The sequence below is a fragment of the Accipiter gentilis genome, chromosome 16, assembly GCF_929443795.1.
Source record: "Accipiter gentilis chromosome 16, bAccGen1.1, whole genome shotgun sequence".
Taxonomy (NCBI): Eukaryota; Metazoa; Chordata; class Aves; order Accipitriformes; family Accipitridae; genus Astur; species Astur gentilis.
Window position 1 is genome coordinate 31,066,810 of NC_064895.1, and position 17,461 is coordinate 31,084,270.

At 55.4% G+C, this 17,461-nt stretch overlaps 1 protein-coding gene across 6 annotated transcripts; it reads right to left on the reverse strand.

Annotated features, from left to right (window-relative positions):
* Nucleotides 1-1,776: 1,776 nt before the first annotated feature.
* On the reverse strand, nt 1,777-14,601 carry FNDC4 (fibronectin type III domain containing 4). 6 transcript variants are annotated; one of them, XM_049818955.1, is made up of 6 exons: nt 14,531-14,601; nt 8,643-8,758; nt 7,914-8,118; nt 6,894-6,983; nt 5,488-5,621; nt 1,777-3,456 (listed from the first exon to the last, which is right to left on the reverse strand). In XM_049818955.1, the coding sequence occupies exons 3-6, from the start codon at nt 8,101-8,103 to the stop codon at nt 3,421-3,423; spliced, it is 450 nt and encodes a 149-aa protein (XP_049674912.1). In that variant the 5' UTR covers nt 8,104-8,118; nt 8,643-8,758; nt 14,531-14,601; the 3' UTR covers nt 1,777-3,420. The 6 variants fall into 6 exon arrangements, with proteins under 6 accessions (XP_049674912.1, XP_049674910.1, XP_049674909.1 ...); XM_049818953.1 differs by lacking the exon at nt 14,531-14,601 and adding an exon at nt 14,039-14,292 and having other exon boundaries at nt 1,777-3,453; XM_049818952.1 differs by lacking the exon at nt 14,531-14,601 and adding an exon at nt 14,039-14,292.
* Nucleotides 14,602-17,461: the final 2,860 nt, after the last annotated feature.

The window sequence follows — 17,461 nt, forward strand, 5'->3', positions numbered from 1 at the left end:
TGTCAGAGCCTCAGCTTCCAGCACTGAGAGATGGGTGACCTGTTGGGGCTGGGGGTTTAACAGCTCTTGATGTGCTGAACCAGGATGCTTGGCATCCATGCTCTCATGCAGCCGAGTACTGTAGGTAGTACTGAGGGGTGGACAATGCTACAGCTAATGCTGGCACATGCCGATTGCCGATTGCTTCACTCACCCTTTGCTTTTGTCCTGTGAATAACTCTTTGCCATCTCCTGCCACTGGGGAGGGCAGTGGGCTCTATCCTACTGCCTGGTAACTGTCAAATCTCCAGACAAGTGCTCTAAGCAGCTTAACAGCCTCTCTCCCCAGGACTCATGGTTGCTGCAGTGTGCTCTTTGCTGAGTATGCTGAACACTGCAGCCCTGCATGGCTTCTTGCAGGACTTCATGGGTGCCAGTTCTGCTGTTATTCCTGGCTTTAACCAGCGGTTGCTGCAGTGAGTGAACTGTTTCCCTGCCCTCCCCCACCCCATCTCAGCCTTATGTGTGTGAGCCTTTGCCAAGTGTGTTCTATTTTAGCAATATACAAGCTAGCAATGGGTTCACCATCACCCACACGTGCCAATACTGTCCAACATCTCTTAAACTGGTGTGCTAGAATTGCTCTGCATGAACGGCACAGCCCTTCTTTTGTACCACTGTGGTGTTGGTGCTGCAGGGCAGGTGGGGGTATGTATCTGTATGCATGTGCATGTCCTGCTCTGCCCTGGCACTGTGTTGGGCATTTGCAGTGTCCTGTGCTGGTGCTGCCAACCTCATTTGCAGGGTGTGCACTTGTACATGCGTCAGACAATACCTTTGTCCAACACTGCTGCTGCCTTTTCTGTGCAGCCTTCATCTCTGCAGTTCCCTGCCTTCCTGCACTGCCATGGTCCGAGAAAGGAGTGGTAGCTGGGGTTTGGGCTTTTTTTTGGGGGGGTGGGGTGGGTGGTGGTGGTGTCTTTTTTGCGTCAACACCACACCCTGATTTTACATTTAGTGTGACCGACTTTTGTGCTCCTTTTTTATTTGGCTACAACCACTGCATTTTGACATACTTTTTTTTTTTTGGTGCCTCCCCCATCTCCTCAAATCTGCTGCACAGTCATGCTCCTTTGTTTCTTTGTGTCTGTCTCGGGTCTGGTTAAAGAACTCATGACAGTTGGCATGTGTCTCCTCTGAGCCTCCAACACCTCTGAACATTTTACAGAGCACCAGAACTTTTAAAAAACTCTTGTATTTCTCTCACAGTCCTATTTTTTTTAATGTACCTCCCTAAAAAACAAGTTAGCAGGTAAAACAAAAGTGGTTTGTCTCTCTGGAGCTATGGCCATGGTCCCTGCAGCCCAAGTTACAGCACAGCAGCACTTGCACCCCACCACCATGGTGCTCAGGTACCTCTCTCTCCTCACCTGACCAGAGAGCAGCACAGCCCCTTGCAGCCAGCAGCCTGCTGGGATCTGGCTTCATCCTCCTTCCTCGTGCTGCTGCCACGAGGTGTCTGCTCTCTGCAGCCTGTTTCATTTGTGCAGAGAAAGCAGCTGTGATGCCATCCTTAGTGGGACAGTGTAACTGCACCTTGTCCAGCAGCATGACGTAGCCCAGCATGCACTGGCAGTCCCTCAAAGGCCAGAGAGGTGTGCAAGATGACCTGCAGCTCTTGCACAGCATGCAAGAATAGGTGTCCTTCTAAAGGCTACACACACATGTTCAAGAAGTGTTGGTACATGTACACATGCAGACACACAGACACAGACCTGCAACTCTGCAGGACAATGCTGCCTTTGAGCCAGGATGCTTTTATTGAAAAGACCCTGCCACAGGGAGTCGCTTATCCCGTCCTTCCCCACCTAGTCCTGCAGCAGGAGCTGAGCAGCACCTGGAAGGAAGAGTCCTGAAAGTGCTTTACTGGGAGGTTTATTCCTGGAAGACGCTGGATCCTGTGATGCTTGAGTCCAGGGCTGCAGAGCCAGCACCCCAGCTCAGTGACAGGCCACAGAGCAGAGCATGGAGGGAGAGCAGCAGCAGCCAGGGCACCAGCTGCTATCTCTGCAGCAGAGAGCCTCCTCACATCACCCTGATCCCTCCTACTACCGGCAAGAGAGCATGTCTGGGCCTGGCCTCAGCCTCAGGTGCAGGGTAGTGCAGATATCCAGTGACAGACTTCTGCCTGCAGGCTCTCAGGAGCAAACAAGCACAGTCCAGACATCCCCACTTCACCAGCCCCAGGGTGGTCGATGGTTCACGTTGTCTTCACACTAGCAGGCAGACTGAGCACATGACAGCAAGCCAGTGGTCCACCGGCTCTGGGCATTCGGGGCCAGCCCTTTCCAACAGGTCTGTCACATCAGCCAACCTGGTGCAGGCCACGGGACCAGCCAGGAGTGGGAGCATCAGCAGTGACCATACCTCCACAAGACAGGAACAGGATGTGACACTGTTGAAGCTAGGGTTGTCCCCAGAGCAATGATGAACTCTGCAGCGCACATCCTGCTGAGACCTTGCTGGGCCTCACCACACTATCTCCTCCAGGCAGCACAGGCACCGCGCTGCTCACAGGGTGCTCAGCAGCTCCCCCACAAACAGCTTGAATGTGTCAGGACTCGGCCCTACTAGGGAAATGGCAAAGCCACAGCCATGCCCTGGCACTGCCTGCTCCCGTAGCTCCGTGGGGCTCACACTGCCCCACAGAACGGCTCCTGCCAGCACTCCCTGTACTGGCTGCATGCTCTGCAGGCTGGCTGGGCACTGTGGCAGCACTAGCTCACTTGTGTCTTTGTCCCCTGCAGCAGGGAGAGGCCTTGAAGCCCCTGCATGGCAACAATGGGGTGCAGCAGAGCCCCGTTCTCCAGCAGAGATCCACTCTTCAGCTGTGCTTGCCAGGCCCAGCCCTACAGACAAACCCTCCTGCCACCTGGCTATGACTTCCCTGGCGGCACTGGGGCGAATGCCTGCACTGCCCCATCCCCTCAGTCTCGGGGCCAAAAGGGAGCAGCTCCTGCCCTCCACAGACAGCCCTCCGAGCCCAGACACCGCAGCTGAGAGCAAGGTCTGCTCCAGGCCAAGCCAGTGCACAGGGATGTTGCCTCCCCTCAAGCCAGCGCACCAGCCCCTCTGCTCCCCTAGGCTTGCCCCCCTGGGCTGGTGGTGCGGCCCCCCCACCCTTTCTCAGCTCCGTGCTCCACGGTGGCAGGGGAGCAGGGCCAGGCATGCGGGATGGGCAGGGCCGCACACTGCATGCACGGCTGGGAGCCGGCTCCATGCACATCCCCGGACAGGCGCCCTCGGGAAAGCGTAAGTTCTGATATGCGGATCTTCGCATGCAGAGTTCCAGGCTGGGCGCCTGGTGCTGCCTCTTCTTCCAAGGCCTGCTTTGGCTCTGGCAGGATGCTCAGGACCCCAGATGCAGAGCTGGTGCTGCACTTACACCTCGATTATATTGACTGAGGGAGACTTCTTCTATGAGAGAAAAATCTGCTTTAAGGCCCTGCTTTGCTAAGCCCCTGGGATGCAGACCCCACGGCAGAGCCCCCAACCTCCCAGGCAGGCAAAGACCAGCAAACCTCTGCTAAAGGGCTCCCAGGTGCAGCTGAGCCTTCTACCCTGAGCTGAGGTGTGGGTGAGCTGCAGCAGAGACCTGGCTTCAGCATCTCCCTCAGGAGACCAAGGAAGCTAACCCTGAAACCTCAGCCTTTTGTACTGACGTGCTCTCCTGGCAGAAAGGTTCAGGTAGCTCAGCTGCATCGCCTGGTGCCTCCCTCCAGGTCAGTCCCTTCAACTGTACACTTGCCTCCCCAGGAAGCCTTTCTGCCCACTGTGGTGCCCCAGTACTCCTGGGTGAACCAGCCCCCCTGCCCACATTCTTCAGCCTCCAGGGCTTGCAGGTATCTGGTGGCTTCTGTCTGGTCCCTAGTGGTAGCCACGCTACACCTGATGTCCTTGGTCAGGAGGTAGGTGCGGGGTCAGAGCAGAAAAGGTAAGTGAGGGGGTAGGAGGACATCTGCCATGGGGTAGAGAATTCACAAAGCATGGGATGACCAGCATGGAGGAACAGATAAGGCCTGCTGAGTGCCAAGCACGTCTCACTGCCATACCCCTCATGACAGCTCTGGCATATGCCAAGGGAACTAAAGGCTGCAGGTGTGAGGTGGATTTTCTCAAAAACTGTTGCAAGCACTAGCAGGCACTTTTGCTTACGCTAAAAGGAATATGCTCATTGAAGAGTACAGCGGATATGTGAATTCAAAGAAGGTGCTGGGAAGGGAAGGGGTCCTGGTTGCTGCACATGTGTTTCATAGCTCAGCCCTTGCACGCTGAATCAGGGTGCAGGAGGTGAGTGTCCAAGACCACGCTTTATAACAGGGCCCAGATCAAGAGCTGCACTGTTTGCTGCTTTACAGCAGCTTGGCCCTGAAGCCAGTAGGCAAAGCGAATGCAGAGCTTTTTCTATACCTTGTTCCCAGCTTTGTAATTAATGACTGCAAGAATAAACTTGCAGTGTTGTCACCTGCAAGGATACTAAGAGTATGGCGAATGCAAAAAGACAAACTGAGGTGCATCAGCCCCATAAAGGTGAACTTCGCAAGCAGCAGCAGGAACAGGCTTTGCACCTGCCTTTTCAGCCCTACATGAGCAGGGTCAGTTTGGAGCAGGGATCTAAGAGAAGGGATCTTTTTTGGCAAGGAGTAGTCAGAAGCGGGAAAATCTGGAGGATGAGAACTGGGGCCTTGAAGTCCAAACAGGAAGTTTCTGCTTTCAACATCCACTGGAAACCAAGATATGTAAGCAGAGGGGCAGTTAGGCAACAGTGAGCAGAGTTCCCACTGACAGAGGAGGCAGATGAGACACAAGGGAAAACCTAATGCAAGGTCCCATTAAAGTGTTATATATAAAGGATTATAAATTACTGTCTTTGTCAAGTAACAAAGGGAGAAGTGTCAGGTGCTGAGAGAACAGCCAGATGAAAGTTCTGCTCCCTCCCCATCCATAGCCTGGCACAGTACCTCCATGAGAGTTGGGAAGGGGCTCTGGGGTGCTTCCCATGAACAACTTGTGTGTTGGTGGCCTGGAGCAAGCCCCAGTGAAGGCAGAAAGTGAGCAGCGATAGACCAGTGCAGGAACCATAAAAACAGCTGCCCAGCTTGTCTGCCTCCTGCCTGAACCTGTCTATGGGATGCTGAAGAGGTGCAGCCTTGGAGGGGCATGGTGAAGGGGCTGTTACAGTGAGAGGACACGTACCACCCTGCTGTGTGGGAGCCATCCCAGCTGATATATCCTGCCACCTCTTCCAGTGTTTCTCCTGCAATCACCCATGGGGCACACACACTGCCCCAGAGAGACCAGGGCTCACTGCACCATAAAACCCCTCAGTTTTTAGGGTGAGAGCATGAGCTGGGGTGTTTCCGTTTCTGGAGAGAGCCAGAACCTATCCAGGCAGCAAGCCACAGCAGACGTCATATGCCATCCCTCCTGCCAGCCCTCCCCACTCACCTTGCTCCGCAGCAGCCCTCCGCTCGGTCGCTCTGGTGTGCTATGCTCCGAGGATGGCTTTGTCTTTTCCTTGTTGTTGTTGGAGTCGTTGTCCTTGATGATGTCATACTGTCTGCAGAAGAGGGCGATCACCGCTGCCGGAAGACAGGGGATGAAGGACTCTCTCACACTGGCTGCCCCATGCCTCCCCTCCCCACAGCATCCCAGCTGGAGAGCAGTGCTGGTCACCCACACCCTCCACCTGTGTCAGCCTGGACCACCCCAGGCACCTCTGCATGTGTGGTCAGGCCAGTCTCCATGGGCAGACGAGACATGGATGCAGCTAAAGCCAGCAGGGCACACAAGGTGCTCGGTGCCTATGGCTCAGGGCTGTGAAACAAAAGGCAGATGTTGAGGCACTTGGAGAGGGACAGCCCTTGAGGTCAGTGAGCAGCTGAGTGCCTCCAGCAAGGCACTAAAGTTATTCGTCCAGTGCTTGTGACCCCCATAAAAGCCAGCCCTTGGCTTTGTCCTGTCTTGCAAACTGACTGTGAGGTCAGTCATTCTGTCATGGTTTTACAGCACCCATCCCACGCAGCACACGCCCCACACCTTGGGACACTGGACTCTGGAGCAATGCTTTGAACTGTAATCATTAGATGTCTTGGAACCATTCAAACCACAGTGCATTATCACAGCCACCCACAGACTGGACCTGATTTCTCCCTGTTGGCACTCTGGCACACCAACCTGCACGAGGTGTAAGCTATCAGCAGGCATCTTGTATTTTCTTCCAGGGCACTAGAAAAGTGTTCAGGGCTAAGACAAGGAGAGATTCCTGCAAGATGCCACTAGAAAATCCACATTTATTGGGAAGGGAGTAGGGGACAAATGACTTCCCATTCACAGCAGCTGCATGTGACCAGTCAGGAGCTGACTTGCTGCTCAGGCTTCCTTGCTCCCAGGCCAATGTGCTGTTTGCTAAAGCACTGGCTTTAATCAGCTGCTGTAGAGGAGCAAATCACCCATCTTACAGTTTTTGCAGATTGAGGCACAGCCACTACCAGCCAGTGCAGCAATGTTACCAGATGTCAGACAAGCTAGCTAAGGCCCCAGTTACATGATAGTTAATGTCAGCTGGGATGCTCCCACCCTGTATTGCTTGGGTCCCACATTGTCTCCTGCTCTTCCAGCACAGCAGCCAGGCTACCCAGCCCACATGCTCCAGGCCATCACTGCTAAGCAGTGGCTGTGGTTGCTCCTTTTACCACACTGGCTTAAGCTCCTACAGAGACTCAATGAACTTACTGGAAAGGATGCCAGACCCATACCAATATGCCTCTGCACACTCTTTAGCCCCATCGTCTTTGTGGACCCTGGATTGCATCTCTGCCCCAGCCTGCCAGAACGTTGCTTGTGGCACTCACCTGCCCACATGAGCAGCACAGCCACAATGATGATAATCTCGCCTGTCTGCAGCTGCCTGTCTTTGTCCAGCCCTTCCATGGTGATGTCACCTGCAGAGAAGAGAACCCAGGCAGGGCTGGCAGCAGATACCCTCCTACCAGAACCTACTTCAGGACCAGCAACGCTCAAAGATCTGAGAAGGAGCTCCAGAGGAGAGAGGCCCACCTCCCCCAAACAAGGATAGGTTTGGGATGACATCTTGGCTGGGGAGAGGACATGCAGCCTGTGGCTTTCCTGTGTCAGATAAACGATCCTTGCTTCCAAAGGAAGTCAGGGATTCTAACAGCTTGTTTGGGTTCAAGTAGGGACTGCACAATGCATGGGAGTAATCCCTGAGCTTACTCCCTATGTAGGGACCAGGGCAGGTTAGGAAAGCCCCAAGTTGAACACAAAAGTTCTGAGGAAAGTAAGCCATCTGCTTGCCCTGTTATACTCTTCTCAAGTCCCCCTCTTATGGCTAGTTCTGGAGACAGACTCCTGTGCCCAGTGGACCCCCTCTGGGCATCACCTCTCTTGGATTCCTGGATCATGTCTCATGGACCAGCATGTAGGCAACCCCAAAGAAAGAAGGCACAACATGGATCTGAGTAGGAGAGGAGACTGTGGGGCTCCATCATTTGTCCTTTGGTACCTTGCAGGCCGGGACATCTGAGAGCCCATTCAATATTTGCTTCCTATGGGCAGCAGCTGAGCAGACCACAGCAGTTGTCCTGGCCACAGCCTGCTTAGCTGAATAGGGTGCCAAGACCTGGTACAGGAGGGCTGTAAACCAGGACGTGGGGACATTATCATGGCCACAGTGGACACAACAGCAGCCTGTACAACCCCGCTACCCATTATGACCCCATGTGTCCCAAGCAGCCTGCTGCTCAGGGCAGCACCTTCCTCGCTGGCTGCTGGATTCCTGCCCGTGTGCTGTGGAGACCTCCAGGTACGGGCCCACCAGCAGCACCTGGGCAAGCTGGAAGGAGCTGCCTCACCTTGGTTGGAGCTGTTGGAAGGGAGGCGGTCAGTCTCCTTCAGGGTCCGGAAGTGGACACGCTTACTGGCCTGGCTTTCTCCATACAGGCCGATGCTCTGCACCTGGATGATGTAATCAGCATCCTCCGCCAAGTCCCACAGCACGCAGGCCCGGTTGGTGGTGTTTACCTCCCGGATGAAGCGCTGCATCTGTCCATCTTGCCGCTGCCAGAGTGAAGAGCTGTCATCCCCAGGAGGCTGTTCCCAGCTGCACCAGGCACAGGCCCCTGCCTGCAGGGCTGTGCTGGGCACACTGCCCCTCACTCCTCCCTTCCCGGGCAATAGTCGACCCCTGGGTGGGCCAGGCTGGCCAGCACTTTGCTATGCAGCATCCCTAGGTGGCCTGAGAGCCAGGCGCCTCCCTGGAGAAGCCACCGTCATCTGGGGCTGGGGAGGCGGAGCAAGGCAAGCAAAGAAGGGTCATGTCATGGCTGAAGCACCATCCTTATCCAGAGAAATCACAGGCAAGCCACTGGAGGGACAGCTACCCCCAGTGCAGCCCACGGTCTGCTACTTCCCATCAGGATGGATGGCTCAGACAGGGTGCCCTGGCAAGGGCAGCTCAACAGCAGAGGTGTCCTCAGGCAGGTGCCAGAGGAGCTCCACACTGCGGCAAAAGGGCTGACACAGGAGCATGCTGGTAATCAGTGAGAGGGGTCCCCAGCCCCCTGGGGACAGAGCCTGGATACCTGCTGTAAGATGGCATAGCCGATGACCACGTCTCCTTCTGGGACGTCCCAGGAGACTGTGGCAGAGTTTGCCTTCAGCTGCGTCACAGTCACGTTGACAGGGGATGGTGGCCTGTCTGGGTGAGCCAGGAATGGACCGAGGCAAAGCACAGGAAAGAGGCAAAAGAAGATGTCTCAGAACAGGCACTCACCCCTGCACACCACCATGGGGGGCCTCTCCAACATCTGCCCATGGTAGCACATTGGCCAGGGCTACTGGGAGCAGCTTCTCAGGTGAATCTGTCCCCAGGAGAGGAGTGGCACAGCATGCACAAGGCTGAGGCCCTGCCAGCAGCAACACAGGCACGGCATGGTGCTTCCTGGGCTAGTGGGCAGTTGCCTGCTGTGGGAGGGGCAGGGGTAGGTATGCATGCACAGAGCTACTCCCTGCCTGTGCAGCTACCCCTCTGTGGCACCCACTGGCTTTAGCAGTCTTCGCTCGCTGGCCAGGACTCCTCCCTGCCTGGCTGTTGGTGAGAAATGTGCTCACTGCACACCTCACCCTCTGCAGTGTCCTACAGTGGGGAAGGAGGACAAGCTCATGAGGCATCTGACTGGCTCTTCTCTGAAGGGCTTGCTTGCAGCGGCAGACATAGCCCATTGCTCATAATACATGTTCCACATAAAAGGGATTAGCAATGCTGACCACGTGCCCAGGCTGCCAGACCCAGCTAAAGACACGAAGGGCCCCCAGTAGGCTCCTTCCGCCTTGCAGACATCGAAATGGGAAATGCATGAAGGCCCATCTTGAGCAAAAAAGAATTAGAGTTTAAGAGACTCTCATGGCAATGTAACCAGTGTCTGCAGCTCAAAATCACATGAAAAGTCTTTGCAGCCTGTCTCAGAGCACTGCAGAGACCCTGCTATCAGAGAAAAGAATGACATTCACATCAGTTCTTCATGAGGGCAGCTACTTGCAGATCTGAGGTACCTTCACTGCTGCTCAGATGTTCATCTGTTGGAAAGTTTACTTCATTCAGCTCTAGCACTAGCAGAAGCAGGGATGCCTGGCATGACACACTCCTGCTCAGCCTGGGCACAGAGTAGATTCTTGGCAGGGAAGTCCCATGTTTCTGTAGGGTCCAGAAAGTCCTAACAAATCCTACATCAATGCAATTCTTCAACCAAGCCTGTGATCAGGCTCCTCTAAGCTCTGGTGCTGCCCTGTGGATGTGCATATCACGAATCCCTGGCACACCACCCAGAACTGTGTAGGAAGCAGCCCAGACACAGTATTTATATATCAACTGTGACAGAAAAATGGGGCAGCTTGGAATAAACACACTATGCAACTCAATCTGGCCAACTCATATGCCTGGCATTACTCCCTGCTCTAGAGTGGGGAGGAAAACCCAATGCAGAAGGCAGAGCTGACTTCCCCAGCAAGGCAATGCCATCAGCTGCAAAGTTGGCAGCAACACTCAGCTGGTGCTGTCATTTAGAAACCTGGCCTGATTGACCCATGGTCCGCACCATCGCGATTTTGAGATTTCACAGCACTAAAAGTGTGGCAGGATCCTATACAGGTACGCAGACCTGCATACAAAGCCAAATTTTGTCTGGAAATTAGACACAGGAGAGCATGAAGAAAGATACTGAGGCTGCTGTTTGTGTGTCCTCTCTCCCTGTAAACAAGACTGTGTCCTTCTACAAGCTGCTTGTGTAGCACAAGTTCAATGCTGTGATTTATGTAGATAGAAAAAGAGCCCCAGAGCGCACCTGAGAGCAAGAAAAAAAGACAACCATAACACCACCAACAACCACCGTCAGAGTGACAAGGAAAGGTAATTTCTGCAGGTCAGCTATTTAAATGCATTCATTCACATTTGAATATACCCAGCTCCAGATCAAACCAGGAAAAGGCTGTGATTCCCACTCTGAGAAATGCAGGGTTGTGGTCTGCCACAGGCAGAAGGGTCACCCATGGAGACCAGAAAACACATTTTCAGAGAGACACTGGGGCTGAGTGAGTCCCCAACACAAGCCTGCCACATTACCAGGAGATAGTGTCATTGGAGACAACACGAACAAGGACATCACAGGATGCTGCGCCTTCTCTTTCAGAACAGGAGGCTGGAAAACTGGAAAGGATTCAAAGATACACTCAAACATCTTTATCCCATGAAAAGTGTGTCTCCTTAGAGTTTCACCAGTGGGAAACTGGTTCATCACTCTAACCTGTGAGAGGGATGCTCTGAGCCACGTCCTTATCTCCACACCCTCGTCTCCCACAGGCCAACAGCAGAACAGGCTATTCTGAATAAAGCTGCAGTCCCCAGACCTGGCCACTGACTTGGGCATGTGTATTCTGTGAGCACAGGAGCTGAGGTCCCCACAGATGTCTGGTTTTCGGCTCCAGGCACAGCCAGTGTGCAAGTTAGTTGCACAACTAACAGCTGAGCTGTAGACAGCACCCCGTCAGCTAGCAAATAACTGCTCTCTTGCACTGTTCCAGTCAGAAGCATTTCGAAGTGGGGGGTGGGAGACTGCAATGTTTCCGCTAGCCTTCAGGTGTAAGAACAGTTGTCCAAGGCTACCACGATGTAGCCTTGTAGCAATGTAACGAGGTCAGGAACAGCCCAGGAATCTAGTGTTGGAGACTGGTCCCAGGAACTGTTTTGGTCTGAACCAGCCAGCGTGGGCCCAAACCACTCTAGGGCATGGCTCAAAGAGTTAGCACTGATGCGTTCCCCTCTTTGGAACTCATGAACTTAGTGCTATGGATGTGACCAGAGCCTGCCAGCTGGCCTCAGGACAAGAACAGGACCTCGTCGTGCTTCACAGGATACATATACAGTAATAAATTAGGTAGCTTTTTACATCTAACAAAATGTGATGAGGTCTGAACATGCCCAAAGGGGGCAGCTGGACTACTGAACCTTTAAGGGTGTGTGAGGAAATTAAAGGCAGGGTCTGACATCCCTGCGACACAAAAGTCTGTGGATGGAGCTTGTAGCAAGCTCCCTGCTCTGCACAAGATTTTTCTAGACTTTTGCGGGGAACCCAGACCAAGCTTTTGGGCTGGGGATGCTGAGACATGGCCCTGGGGCTGAGTCACTCTATGATTTGAGAACAAGGGCACTGCACTGATCCACAAGCCATGCTGCTGGGTCTGCATGGGCCTGACAGTATTGCTTGAACTGTACTTAGCCAGAGCTTGCAAAGGCCCTGTGTAGGGACCTTCACTTACTGGCAGCAGAAGGGCATCCGAGAGGGGATACCACCCTGGTATCATACTGCAAAGACAGTACACAAAGCCAACGTGATCTGCTATTACACCCAGAGCCAATCCCCAAATGTCCCAAATGGAGAGAGGGGAGGGTGAGAGGACCTGGGGGCATGGCAGAGCCACAGTGCACATGCCTAGTCGGTGCTTCAGACCTCATGCATTGTAAACATACTTTGTACAGGCTCCAGGCAAGCAGACCTGAAGCTGTGTGACAGTGAGAAGGTGTCCAGGCTGCAGTTCTTCACTGGAAAAATTAGTGTCCCTTGGTCAGTCTGCAGTTCAGCAAACTGCAGAAAAGACACCTCTGAGCACATGGGATTTGCACACCTAGCAGGAAGAGAAAGGACAGGAAGTTTCAGAAGTTGAAACTAGGGAAGTTCACCCTAGAAACACAGGGCAATGTTTAATCCCAAGAATATGCAAGATGAGACCTCACTGAAAGATGCTATGACAAGACCTCCAAAGGACAGCTCACACCATAGAAAGCTTTGTGTATGATCCCCACATTAAGCCTAACATTCTCCAGCCTGCTCTGCAGCTGAGGTCAGAGCAGTTTCATGCCAGAGCTGTTGCCATAAAGATCTGTGAGTGCAAGGGCTCCAAAAAATGTACTCTCTGAAGCCAACTATTAAAAACATTCCTGTAAAGCCAAGATGCTCCAACACCCTGCTGGGCTCTCTGGGAAAAGCATGCCACAGTTAAGTCCTGCCCAATGCATCAATCGCTAATGGTTCTGCATCATTTATAAGTTATCCAGCTTCACTTTTGATTAAAGCCATATTAAGAAATGGGCACCACCACAGAAAGAGCAATCACTTACTTAAGGCCTGACGCACCCTTTTGTCCTGTCACTACAGCAGTGCGTTCCTTTCAGGCCTGCTGAAGAGGTGGGAAGAGTTGGTCCTGTGTGCTGGAGCCAGCAGCACTGCAGCCTGAGGTTGAGCGGCAGGGACGGCTGACCTGTAAGCAGCTGAGCACTGGACTAGATCTGCCATGCAACCTGGCTTTGCAGGTTAGAGAAGGGGCCAGACAGATGCCCTTCAAGACCAATGTTGGCAGATGTGGCGCTGCATAGGGATGGGGCACAGCCCCGCTGGTGCCCTCCCCATCCTGCTATGACTCTGGAGAGGGGACCCCACCTGCCCCTCAGCCCGTGCCCTTGGGACTGCTGCTCAAGGGCACCCAGATGTTTGCCCAACTTAACCCTGCAGCAGGGAGGTAAGCATCAGGCTGCACATCTAAAAATAAGTGGCCCCTTTTTAACAACCCTGACTGCATTTCTTCCTGAATCCGTCAGGCCCTGGAATACATATTTTGCAAGGAGACTGAAAACATGGCAGAACATATCAGAACATGTCTGATACTCACAATTCAATCTGATACATCAGTAACCTGACAAGGGGTTAATAGACAGCACAAGGCTGCCACTGACACAGGGTCATTCAAAGGAGTCAAGGGAAGAAAGGATAGAGGTACCCTGCGTGCTGACAGACCTCGGTGTCTTGGCAAACACCAGCCCAGAGAGAGCAAGGCAGGCAGGAATGCCTGTCAGTCAGGCAGGAACGCCTGTCAGGCAGGAACCAGCTCACAGCCCAGCCTACAGCACTGGAGCATCCCTGCCTGGGGCCATTAACTCCCTCGGGACTCGCTGCTCACTGGTGAGGGGCAAGGACGGGAAACAAGGAGGCCCTGCTCCGCGGGGGCACAAGGAGATCCCGCGTTTCCCCACTGCCTCGCCCAGAAGCGGGAGGCTTCGGGAGCCAAAGCCGCAGGCGGCGACTCCAGGTGCTCCCGGGAGAGCCTGGTGCCCACGGAAGGCGGCACGGCCACACGATCGCACCCCGTCCCACGAAGGCACGGCTGGCTTGGAGGCCACGGCGCAGCCCCGGGGGGTTGCCACGGGGCCGGAGGGGGCAGGGCTGGGCCCCACGGGATCGCGGCCAAGGCCACGCCGGGGCCGGGGAAGAGCCGGCGGGAGGGTCCGGAGAGGGTTCTCAGCCCACAGCAGGGTCCGGCGCACGGCGTACCCGTGCCGGGGTCCGGCGAAGGGCGGCGGACGGCCCCGGACGGCGCCCGGCACGGTCCCTCGCCCCGTCCCGCCCCGTCCCGTCGACCCGGCCGCACTTACTGGCTCGCACGAGGCAGAGGTCGCAGCTGAAGAGCACCAGGACGGGGTTGAGGAACGCCGAGAAGCGGGCCATGGCGGCGGGCCGGCGCAGGGGCTTCCCGGACTACGGTCCCGGCCCGGGCGCAGCCCTGGCACCGGCCCGGCCCCCTGCGCCGCGGGACGGAGCGGGGCCGAGCCCCGGCCGCAGCGCGGGGCGGGGGGGGGGGGGAGGGCGGAACGGCCGCCCGCACCTCCCCCGGCCCGGCCCGCTCCGCGCCGCCCCGCCCCGCGCCGCCCCCCCCAGCGGCGCCGCAGCGGCTCCGGCACCGCCTCCCAGCCGTGCCCCGGAACCGCCGGCACCGCCCCGAGCCCCCTCCCCCCCCCGCCCCAAATCACCGGCGCCGCCCCCGGCGACAGCCCGTGCCCTGCCCCCCGTAGCCACCCGCGCTGACCCCTGTGCCGTTCCCCGCTGACCACCAGTGCCCTCCCGCGTGCTGTACCCCCAGTAAGCACCAGTGCCGACTGTCTTCCCTCACGCAGTGGGTTCATGCGTCTTTCGTTACACTACGACCCTCCTCGCTTGCAATGTCCTGGTGTGGCACTTCCCACGCACCCATGCGCTCTTTCACAAGCCCATGGCGCCTGCCCTGCGTGTTTGCACTGAGGCTGCACGTCCCATGGCAGCACAACGCTTTCTTGGTGTCTTGCAGGGGCTAGCTGCGCACTCTGTCCTGCTGTGGTGGCGTTGGTGTGTGGCCAGGCACTGTGCAAAAGGATGGTGTCAGTCTCCAGGACCCTGGAGGGCTTCCGTGCCAGGCAGGCCTCAGGCTGGGCCAGCATTGGCTGTCTACTAGCTGTGCGCACAGCAGGACACTTCATGGGAGTGAGCAGGGCCTTCCAGCACAGCCCCTGCCCATGCTGCTGCACACAGCTGTGACGGACTGAGAGGACCCTCAGCCACCTTCCTGTCCTGCAAAGGGTTCTCGTGCATCTCTGGGCTGTGCTGCGGAAGGCTCCTGGAAGGCATGTGGGAGAAATCTGTCCCATCCTTCTGGGATTTCATTGCTTCACGATGTGGACACTGCAACATTAGCCGTTTGGCACAGGTGTAGGTGGTGCTGGCCAAAGCCTTGACCCACATCTGTGGATGCAGACTGGTCGCCCACCCCAGCCTGATCCTTTCAGTGTAGCTTGGATGGTCCTTGCTCATGTGTGTTGTTGTCAATTAACGAGTTCATCCTTGCAAAAGTCACCTGACCATGGCCACCGCAGGGGCTTGTCTGGTCCTTCAGCAAGAGCTGGCCCCAGCAGAGCTCTGCTCGCTCCCCAAGGGTTGTGCCTGGGGGCAGGGTTCTTGCTGGGCATGTGTGGAAGAAATCTGCATTTGGAGATGCTCCTGCATTATGGCACCTGAATGTTTGGCAATGGGGACAGCTACACCAGGACAGCCTCTCTTCTGCCCCATTGTGCTGCAGACCTACGTCCAGCCATGGGCTCTTGCTCACCTGCTAGAGAAGTCTGAATGGAGGCAGTGACTCTTTGAAGCATTGCTGAGAGCAATCTTTATTAATTTGTGGGATGCTATCCGGGAGGTAACTCCATCCTCATTGTAGTCTAGGCTGTTGCTCCCTCAGGCTTAGGCACAGTGCTTTCTGCAGGGCCAGCTATGCTGCATTGCAGTCCACAGGCAGTGGTTAACTGTAAATGCCTATCTTCAGGTGCCCCTTCTTGTCTTCAGTCTGACCAAACAGGTGTTGTGTGCAGCTGCAGGATGTGGGGCATGATGTGTTTTACTTGTGGGATCTTCCCTGCCCTTTAGCCCTCTGCCACTGGGGACAAACTGGAGAAGCAGACAGGTATGCAGAGCCACTGGGGCACTGTGACCAAGAATGGCCAAGGCTTAGCACAGCATGGCTTGACATACACAGCAAGGCACAGTTCAGCATGGCATAGCCAGGCACAGCAGGGTAGGGGAGGGCATTGCATGGCACGGCATAGCATAGCACAGTTAGATCAGCGTGGCACAGCATGGCAGGGGATGATATGGCACGGTATGGTACAGCAGGGCACAGCATGATGTGGCGTGATGCAGCAGGGAACAGCGTGGTGGTGCGGGGCATGGCATGGCACGGCACAGGACAGCTGGGTATATCACAGTGCAGCAGGGCCCAGTGTGGCACGGCAGGGCACAGCACAGTATGGTGCAGCAGGGCACAGCACAACACAGCAAGGAATGGCATAGTGGAGCATGGCATGGCATGACAGGGCACAGCACAGTATGGGAGGCTGCCAGAGCTGCTCAGCAGAAGGCAAAAGCAAGACATAGGTAGGGGCTGCTGGAAGACTGGAGAGAAGCCTGGAGCTGGTGAAGTTGCAGGGCCTTCAGTGCTAGACTAATGGTACTTTCTGCTGCAGCACCAGGCAAAGAATTGGACAGCACTGAGGAGACAATCCAGGAGGTGGGAGACCTCTCAGAGGTGTTGTGAGGTGAAGCCTGGGAAGAGGAGCAAGCATGGCTTCTCCAACTTGTGGGGACACCCAATCAGTCCTTACCTCTGTGTGCTGACGAGGCGATGGCACGGCCCTGTGTTGCTCTGTGGTATGGCCTCTCCTTTGGCCACTGACCACTGGCTCTAACTGGGCTGGAGGGTTTGTCCCTGAGCGTATGGATGATGTGAGGGGCCCGCATCCAAGGGGAGGCCCATCAGCACAGGAGGCTCCACGTGCAGGCAAGCATCCAGGGCAGTGGGGCCATGGCCATGCCTAGTAGCAGTGAACATCACTGGCTCACCAATGTCACGACTGTTGGGGCACTGATAGATGCAGACATTCAGGCTGGTGCCCTCAGCACAGTCCCACCAGCTCCTCTGCAGCTGGAGATGCTCTGATACCTCCAGGGTGCTGCTCCACGTGAGCACGAAGGCACAGGCGTCGGTTGTGTCCCATCCCCAGTAGAGGCAGCACTGGGCTAGTGAAGTGGTAGGGAAATAAGAAAATGAACCCAAATTATCCTCTATCACCTTACAGGCAGTAAGCTACTGTTTTCTGTGGGCAAGGGAGACTGGAAGCAGGAGTCAAGCCAAGTGGGAATCTATGAGCTCCCTTGGTTCCAAGGGGCTGCTAAGGTGGCTCAGCCTAGCTGTGACTTTGGGCAGACTTGGAGAGTTGTGAGGCTCCTCACTGTCCGGCTGATGTCCTTTGCTGCAGCCTGTGTTGTCCTGGCTGTGTAGCACAGTGGGAGCTAAATATCAGCTAGCCCAAGCCCTGGATGCCATCAGCCTGCAGCAAAAGTACATTGATATGTGCATGTGTGTGTCTGTGCATGTGTGGGCACATGCATGCATAGTTCAGTGCACTAGGGCCCCTAAAATTCTTTCCTGGTCACTTCAGGAGGTCCTTCTTAGTTATAGGAGAATTGGTTTGTGGAAGACCAGGGTAGTGCTG

Bases quoted from the DNA above. Each gene is read 5' to 3' on its own strand.
- FNDC4 (XM_049818958.1), bottom strand. From the start codon at position 14,111: ATGGCCCGCTTCTCGGCGTTCCTCAACCCCGTCCTGGTGCTCTTCAGC. The intron at 5,622-6,893 runs GTGAGTGCCACA...GTCTTCCGGCAG, and splicing joins TGTGCTGCTCATGTGGGCAG to CGGTGATCGCCCTCTTCTGC. The intron at 4,763-5,487 runs GTGAGTGGGGAG...CTTGGTTTCCAG, and splicing joins GAGGGCTGCTGCGGAGCAAG to TGGATGTTGAAAGCAGAAAC.